Source organism: Zingiber officinale, chromosome 7B, assembly GCF_018446385.1.
Source record: "Zingiber officinale cultivar Zhangliang chromosome 7B, Zo_v1.1, whole genome shotgun sequence".
Taxonomy (NCBI): Eukaryota; Viridiplantae; Streptophyta; class Magnoliopsida; order Zingiberales; family Zingiberaceae; genus Zingiber; species Zingiber officinale.
Genome location: NC_055999.1, coordinates 119393667 through 119402900, shown reverse-complemented (window position 1 = coordinate 119402900; position 9234 = coordinate 119393667). Strand labels below are relative to the sequence as shown.

Sequence of the window (9234 nt, the reverse complement as noted above, 5' to 3'; positions counted from 1 at the left end):
AATTAAACAAAGGGAAATCAAACAACATATTTCAACAAAAACAGCGTTAATTTAACCGAACCTTGAGATAAACCACACAGGATCGAAGAATAAGTTGTTGAATAAGTGAATTGAGAAGAAATGGAAAATGAAAGAGGTTCTATTGTAAATGAGATTTTAGTTTCATATTGAAATTTTTAAGATATTTTTATTGATTTATATTGATTCACATACATTAAGGATGTGAACAAATATATGATGAGAGACTTTCTCTCACGCGTGGGTGCATAATGGGTGCAAATCTCAGGTTTGGATTGCACTGAATCAAGTTGAACCAAGTGGAGCAAAGGCTCTTCATTAGAAGACACAACAAGCAAAGCCTCCTCCTCTGTCGTGCATCTCCTGCTCGACGGAGTGACCGTGTCGTGACCACCTGTGCTGGGTCGGATTCACGATTGGACGTTGTATCCTGTGAAATAGACAACCCTTGTAAGCCTCGAATCACAGTCGGAAGTAGATGAATCTGTTTCAAGAAAACTACGACTCACAGTCTGTTTGCTCGGCGGATCATAAGTTTTGAAGAGGAATAGCATATACAAGAGAGTGGAGCAAAGTAACCCTCGGAAGTAAGAGTGAGCATTCGGTTAGCAGAATGCTAACCGAATGCTCATCCCTATCCGGAAGGGACCGCCCAGAAAGTCGTTTTTATAGAGAATCCCGGGTGGGGTTAGAGTGTTAGACAATGGCGTCTAGGGATTTTTTCCTTGACCGCCCGATTTGTCCATCCCACGGTCTTAATTGATTTCCCTTTCATCTCCGTTCGATACCAATCCAATGGCCATTATAAAATTGATCGACTGGAGATTTACACTTTGGCCCTTATACTTTGCTCATAGACAATTGAATTCAACTGAATTCAATTATTCAAATTAAAACCTTCTCGACCCATTCCACTGTTGATTTCTCCCTCGCCGAAACCCTCGCCGTCGTCGAGCTCCAGCGCCGCGGCCGTCGTTCTCGAGCTCAGCGACCCTTCCTACCCACTCGTTCTGCACTTCCGTCGTTCTCGTTCTCTAGTTTCTTATCGTTTGCCTACAAATATGCCAATCGCTCAGACAATGCCGTGACGGAGTGAAGGAATAGCATCACCATCTTTGATTACTGAAGACCTGAAAACTATGGACCTTGCTCTCCTTGCGCGACTGCAAAACCAGCTCTCTTCCTCTTCTGCCGACTCACCTCGTTGCCTCAGGGCCCTTTCCTTGGCTCGATCTCTCCTTACGCACCCCGATTCCACTGAGAACACTCGCCGCTCCATCGTTGACATCCTCATTGGCTCCCTCCGCCACCGCGCTGACGACTCTACCATCCTCCGTTTGAAACTCAAGATCCTTGGTGATGCAGCCATGCTATCCCGAGAATTCGCCTCCGCCGTGGTCGCTGCTGTTCGTCCTTTCCTTGATAGTTGCGACAACCTAGCGGCGGATGCCCTTGCAACTCTTGTTTCCGCCGCGGAGGCACATGCACTATGTGCTGATAGAGAAGCTGGTGATAAAGGGGGAGGAGAGCTTCCTCTTATTGCATCCGTCTTAAACGGCGATATTCTTATATCGCTTGCTTCAAGCCCAATTGCGGCTGTTCGGTCGGGGATACTTGATCTCTTGGTGAGGAGTGTGGAGGGAATGCGTGGCGATTTGTTTAGGCGTCATCTAGTAATCAGAATTTTTCGCAGTCTTGTGATGGATCTCTACCCCTTGGTTAGGAGACGTGCGGTTGATGGCATGATAGCTTTGCTAAGGTATGCCGGTGGTGGCATTGATAGTTTGGACGTGGAGCATTTTTTTGATCGTGCTGTTGAGCTTCTCAAGGACGAAGCGGAGGTAGTGAGATTGGTTGCTGTTCGATTGGTAAGGATTGGTTTGACATGAACTTGCATATTTTTTTTGGAAATGTTTGATCTGAACTAGCTGATATGCTTGAGATGTTATGATTAGATCAGCGAATGTGGGGAGATTTTTACTGCCAGCCAACAGGGTGCTGAGCATAGTGACCAAATGACTATGATATTTGTTCAGGTGAGCACTTTTTTCTTTCCTTTCTTGATGCCCGAGTTATTATCTTTTCTGAGTTTATTTCTATCTCTTGTTTTTCTCTTTTTGTGTATCTGTGGCATGTTAGATTCAGTATTCTTCATAAAAGTTTTTGGTGATCTCCTATCATTTTTTTTTTTCAAACAGGTAGCTCTTATATAAAACTTTATAGTGAATTTAGAGAATTTGTCTGATTGTTTTGCATTTTTCTTTTTTGCTTCTTTACTTGTCATTTGAAGGGGAGCATTGGTGCAACGGTAAAGTTGTTGTCATGTGACCAAAAGGTCACGGGTTTGAATCCTGGAAACAACCTCTTGCAAAAAGCAGGGTAAGGCTGCGTACAATGGATCATTCCCCGGGACCCCGCATGGCGGGAGATTCGTGCACCGGGCTGCCCTTTTTTTTTTTTTTTTTTCTTTACTTGTCATTTATATGCTTTTCATCCCAGCTTATTCGAGATTCCTCCATTTGCTTGAATGAATTAAGCTTTAAAATAGTTGTTCCAATGGCCAAGTTACCTGGAAGTAGGTTTCTTTTATCGTAGCTATGTCTTGTTGATCTATAGATTTTAGTATCTCACATTTGGTCTACTGGGAAAAGACAAAGTGATTTGCTACCATGTTGGATGCATTGTAATATTCACGTGCTATTCATTGGTAGCTTAGCAGAATACTATAATTTTAAGAATCTAGCTTAACCTGCTTGAGTGCCCCCGATCTCCTTTCCTATAGTTTGCAAATGTTTTATTGACCATGATTTGTGTCTAGCTTGTCACACTTTATTGCACCACTATCTTGAAGTTTAATTTTGTATATCTAAACTATATATTCACAACAAAATATTGTTCTAGACAATAGGAATGAGATTGCTTTATCAATCTTTTGCTAGTTATTATTTTTTGTTCTATTACTGATCTCTATCATTACTTGTGTCTAAGTCCATTATTCATATTTCAGCTTGGTTCAATGGCAAGAGATATGTGTGTGGAAGTTAGATATGAAGCTTTTATTGCTCTTGGGAGAGTAAGACTAGTACAGGAGAATGTCCTGTTACAGTCTCTCTCCAAGAAAATATTGCGCGCCAAGAGTGGATCTCATGTTGAAAGTTCTGTCAATGGAACTAAAATTTCATTGCAATCGGCTGCTGGCATTTTTGTGCACGGGATTGAAGATGAGTTTTACAAGGTGATTTCCAACTTATTATTCTGTTTTTCCTTATCTTTTCAGTGACACATTATAATTATGTACTTCTGCTTTGTAGTTTCGATGAAGTGTTGACTGTTATCTTTTCTAGGTACGGGAAGCTGCCTGTAGATCAATGGGAAAGCTAAGTATTTCCTCCGCCCAATTTGCTAATGAGGCCATAAACTTGTTAATGGATATGTTAAATGATGATACAGAGGTGGTTCAATTACAAACTTTGCAAACACTGTGTCATATGGCAACTTGTAACAGCCTAATAATACAGAGTAAACACACGCAAATGGTATGTGATCTAATCTTATATTCCTTTCTTCGTTATTGTAATGTGATTTATTGCTGCATCATGATTCATGTCTCACTAATGATCTAATGCTTATTGTTTATTGCCACTGCGTATGATGTGAATTATGGATAGATGTGATATCATTCATAACCTTCATGATTAGTCTTGCGCAATAAATAGCATAAATTAGCCATGGTTGAATTGAATTCCAGTTATGTTTTACTCTTCTTGTTTTTATGTGATCTAAATTGTTTGGGAACCTCTGCAGTTTCTTTGGCTGTTATCAGATATTAATGCCTCGATAAGATGCAAAGCAAGGAAACTGCTTCAGCTAGTGAAGTTGCCTGATCTTGTGACATTCACTAAAGCAATTGATTCTCTCATCACCAATTTAGAGACATTCCCAGAGGTTTGACTTTGTAGGATTTGCTTTAGTGCATTTCCATGTTACACTCTCTAGAAGTATATTTTTCTTGCCATTTCTTGTTTTATGCACCTCAATAGTCACTCTTTATGTTGATCCCTTAATTAAATCCCATTAGATATCTGTTTGTTTATAACTGCTAACTCCAATTTGTTTATGGATCTTGTCGCAAGACTACTAATGCTTTTCTTTGGAGGAACACGGACAATGATAAAATGCATTTCTTTGAAAGAAATTAAACTTTCATTAATCACAAAATTGATCTCTGTACTGTAATTGGTAAATTATATGCTGAGTTTTTATTGCTGCGGGTAGTAAAGGATATCATCCATGCACTTGGTTCTGGCATGGCACCATAGTTCATAGACTCAACAGAGCTCGTTTTATTCCTCTTGTCCCATGGAACCAACCATTCAAGTGGATTGTTTAATTTCTTGTTGGCTGAAAAAACAAATCGAGGTGAAAAATAGATCCCCCTTGTTTGAACAAAACAAATCTGATTCTTCTATTTTCATCTTTAAAGAAAGAAACTGTTTCTGAAAATGTGTTCATTGTGGGTTCAATACAATTACCTGCACAATATACAAATATTTTTGTTATTTTTGGGAAGATCAATTGTTCTTCCTATAAAAAATAATAATTCTTTATCATAAAGACGGAAAAGGGGCTGTGCCATTGATATATGCCATTCAAGTACAACTATGACAGTGATGTTTCCCCCTTTGCTTTGAAATTTTTTGCATGTTCTTTTAAGAGATTAATTTAAATGTAACTATGTTTATTCTCTAGTTAATGACCTCTATCATTTTCTTTAAATGCTTTATTTATCTTTACTTTGGTAAACTTTTCCCTGTTTCAACTTATATTATCCACTGTTATGTTCTTTTTCTTAATTTCTAGTTGAAATAATTTTCTTCTTTACCCCTGTTTTTGAAGTTTTGACGCTACATCATGAGAAAATTACTGAAAGAGAAAATAAAAATATTTACTACTTGCAAGCAATTACGTGTAGCTTTGATAGGCAGATAAACAAAAGATGACATAAATTAGATTAAGTTAGTATATATTTATAATAATAAGATTCATAATTATGTAGTTTGCATTAGTTTAAATCAAGGGTGTGAGGGTGGATCAAGACAAAAAAAAAAATGCTAAACATTGGCAAAAAAGTTAGGTGTTTTAGGTGCCACTAACAATATGGTCGTACAAGATTAATGATAGGATAAGGTCCATTTTGCCGGTTCCAAATAATTTGGAGATATCCAATAATTTATGGAAGCTTCATACCACTATTGTGTTCCATTTGAGGATATCTTGATTAGCATTGCTTTCAAATAGTGTCTGGATTACTTTCAATCTCTGCATGCGGTCATTAGTTGTAATAAAAATATAATCTCTCTTTATAAATTTTTTGGCAAGAATACCTTTTCAGAATCCTCTGATCAAACTCATGGTAAAGCCAACTTGGTGATAGAAAAATGGCAACTGACAAATTCTTTATTTTGCTATTCGTTCAAAATCTTCCTAATTGGTCCTCAAACTGACTTGTCAAGTATGCCACATCTTGTTGCAGGAAGAAAAAGATATCTTCTTTGTTCTTTTCTTTCTTGGTAAGAATCACAAGAAGTTCTCGACTAAGGTAGCTAAAGAATTTGCGAAAAAGGTATGTCATTTTTTTATAGATATAAAGGAGCATGTTGCCATGTTCATAAGATCCATTTACTTCACAATCCATGTTATAATTGTTAAGATTTGACTTAACTAAATGCACTGGGACACTAATGCTAACTTTCATTTTCAATTATCCAGACAGATCTCTCATGTGGAGAGCTGATCTTAGATAGTCCTGGGGCAGCAGCAAAGTTAGTGTTAATCATCTCATCATCTTTCTTCAATGAACAGCGAACTACTGATATACCTGCGGTTCTGTTTTCTTATGCAGTTCCTCTTTGTGGAAGAATTGCCTCAGCTCTTAGAGGTGCTATAAGCCAAGATTCCCTTGTTGCTTATTTATGCTCTCAAAGCAAAGAAGTCAATAAGTTATACAGTTCTGCTGGCCCAGTTGATTTCACAATGTTTGATTTTGCTTTCAAGGGAAATACATTGGATTTTAGCGAGATAGTAACATTCCCTGAGCAACTGCAGGACAGCAGTGAGCTGTTGAATGATGAAATAATGCACTCCATTAAGCTTAATTTGAAAACTATTGGTGAAGCCTGGCCCTTGATCAAGTCACATCAGCTACATAAAGTGCGAAGCTTGTTAAGGTACTCTTTGTTCTTTTGGTGTTTAGTCACTCTTACAGTAAATGCATTTCAATGTATTTCAAGTTATGTTGTATGATTTCTATTTCACATAGGGATTGCAAAGAAGAATTAGAAACCATTGCTTTGGATGTTGACCAATCTGCTTGTGGATTTTTAGACTTTGTATCATTGTACATTGAGGCAATCCATTTGATTGCTGAAGTGTGGGAGAGGTGTCTATCAACTGGATCTCACTTTATGGGTATGACGGCACTGGATATCAAACTGGAAAAGTTAGACTCAAATCTCAAAAGATTGAGGAATGCCTTCTGTGATCTGCAGAGCGACGAAGAGTGTCATGTTCTAGAGTTGACCTTACTTAGTTATGCTTTTAGACTCACCGAGATTGGGGTACACCCTGAACCTATATTCGCAGAGCTGAAATCTATAATTTTGCGCTTGGAGTTCCTTTGTGAAGGATCATCTAATCTTTCTGCTTTTGCCAAAGAAGTCAGGCGTGTTTGCAATGGATGCACAACGGATACAGACTTCCATCCACATGTGTTCCGAAAGATGGTGGAACTCTTCTATCCTCAAAAGGTGACATATTCTGGAAGATTCAAACAGAAAAAAGCCGAAGTTCGAGTTATAGGAAATGATTCAGAAAACCCTCTGACTTTTATTCCAGGACTACCAGTTGGCATCCCCTTCCACATAACTATATACGAGGTTTTAAACAATGACAGGCTCTGGATCTTAATGGAAATGGGCAAGTCAATTAACTATGTCTTCCTTGATCTAAGCCAATTCAAAGGATCTGAGGCAAAGAGAAACCAGACTCTCCATGTTCCATTTTATGGAACTCCAAAAGCACCATCCTTTTCGTTGAAAGTTTATATAGCTATGGAGTGTCCTGACGATCCCACAAACCAGAAGAGAGGTCAGGGCGGGCCAATCAACAATTTGGCTATAATATCTATCGAAAATAGTGTTTATTTTGTTAACGTCAGTAACAAATGACACACTGGAGCCTAAGCTTGGACTTGCTGCTCCATTTCTCCATATGTTTAGTGTGATGAGAAAATGTGATCAGCCATCAGCGACCCAGTATGGCATTATGCAGAATTTATTCATTTACTCAAAGAACACCACTTAAGGGATGTTTATCTTCCCGACATTTGCAACCTAGGATTCCCATTTATCCAAGAGCTGCAATAATTTACATCAACCCAAATACTTGCAGAGTGGTGTGAGGCAAGTCCTAAAACTCGGTATGAGATTCTTTCATATGTCCATGAGTGCAAGCAATGCTTCAGCTTTCTATTAGAGGATGCCCATTTCGTCATGGTTGAAGGAATATCATGCTGACTTCTATTTACCTGATACCAGTACATCTATCCAAGATCTGCAATAATTTACATCAACTCATATACTTGCAGAGTGATGTGAGGCAAGTCCTAAAATTCGGTATGAGATCCTTTCATATGTCCATGTGTGCAAGCAATGCTTCAGCTTTTTATTAGAGGTCCATTTCATCAGGGTTGAAGGAATATCATCAGCAAAGCTACAATCCGCTTAGAGGAACTCAGATTTTAGAGAAGAGCCCTCCATAGGAAACACCAGAGCTGAGATGGTTCATAGGTTAAAGCTGTAATCTTTACTATGTTAATTAACCAATTAGATTCAATTAAATCCTCAAATGTATCATAATGGCTCAGGTATATCCTATGGAGGTTCCTTTTTCAAACGTTGATTTTTTTTTTTTGCAACTTCGAGTTGTAAAATAGAGTATGTATACGGCACGATATGTTAATTAGAGGTGGTTATGGGTTTAGGAAGGCTGTTTTCTTATTATTGTAATTGTTACGTGTTGGATTTTATATTTGGGAAATTTTGTATGCAATCCTCAATGCAGTCTCCATTATATAAAAAAATTTATTTTCACTCTCTACTCAATCATATTTACCTAATTGTCCCTGATATTTTAAGTATAAAAAGTCTAAAAATGAATATAATTTTTCTTAAATTCAGTATATTAAATTAGAAGAACGATTTTTTTCCCATTCAATTGGATAGAAAATATATTATATTTCCTTTAAATAGTACTCAATTGGATGGAAAATATACTAGATTTTTTTTAAATGATGATAATTTATGAGTAATTATATTAAGTAGGAAAAAAATCGTACTCAATTTAATAGAAAATATACTCAATTCTAGTTTAAAATGTTGAATTTAACAGAAATTATACTTATTTTTAGACTATTTGTACTTAAAATATATGAGAGACAATTTTAATAGAAAATATATTTAATTCTAATAAAAGTGTTTTTAAGAGGAATTATATTCATTTTAGTATATTTTCTATCAAATTAAACACGATTCTTTTTCCACCTCAATTGGATGTAAAATATACTAGATTTTCTTTAAATGATACTTAATTGAATAAAAATATATTAGATTTTATTTAAATTGTGCTGAATTTAGAAGGAATATATTAAAGCAAGAAAAAATTCGTGCTCAATTTAATAGAAAATATACTCGATTCTAATTTCAAGTGTTGATTTAAAAGGAATTATACTCATTTATTGATCTTTTGTACCTAACAAATCTAAGGGTCAATTAGATAATAATATTTGCATGAAGGAGTTAAGGAAATAAAACTTTGTATGCATAGAATGGTAACAAAGTTTTATTGTGATTAGAGAGTAGGGGCTGCATGCAAAATTAAAATTGTGATAGTGTATTTTTCTCTACCTAAAGCTAGCCTAGTTGATTTTTAAAACTTTTATATTTTCTCTAAAAAAATCATCTAAAAATTGCTTAAATTTATTTATTAAATTTTTTTATCGAGTTCAATTTATATTATTTTTATTTTAAAGATATTGTAAATAATTTAATATTATAAATTTTTATACTTTTTAAAAAGAAAATTTATAGTCTTCAAATTTTTTTATTTATTTATTTTATTAAACATATATAAAAAACAGAAGTCATACATCTTGAGCTG

At 36.1% G+C, this 9234-nt stretch overlaps 1 protein-coding gene across 1 annotated transcript; it reads left to right on the top strand.

The window, feature by feature from the left end:
* The first annotated feature begins 878 nt into the window (after window positions 1-878).
* LOC122007282 (protein SIEL-like) lies at window positions 879-8084 on the top strand. The gene is made up of 8 exons (XM_042563120.1): window positions 879-1886; window positions 1974-2054; window positions 3026-3253; window positions 3363-3554; window positions 3823-3963; window positions 5552-5641; window positions 5788-6245; window positions 6338-8084. Exons 1-8 carry the CDS (start codon window positions 1158-1160, stop codon window positions 7242-7244), a joined length of 2826 nt encoding a protein of 941 aa, XP_042419054.1. The 5' UTR covers window positions 879-1157; the 3' UTR covers window positions 7245-8084.
* The last annotated feature ends 1150 nt before the right edge of the window (window positions 8085-9234 follow it).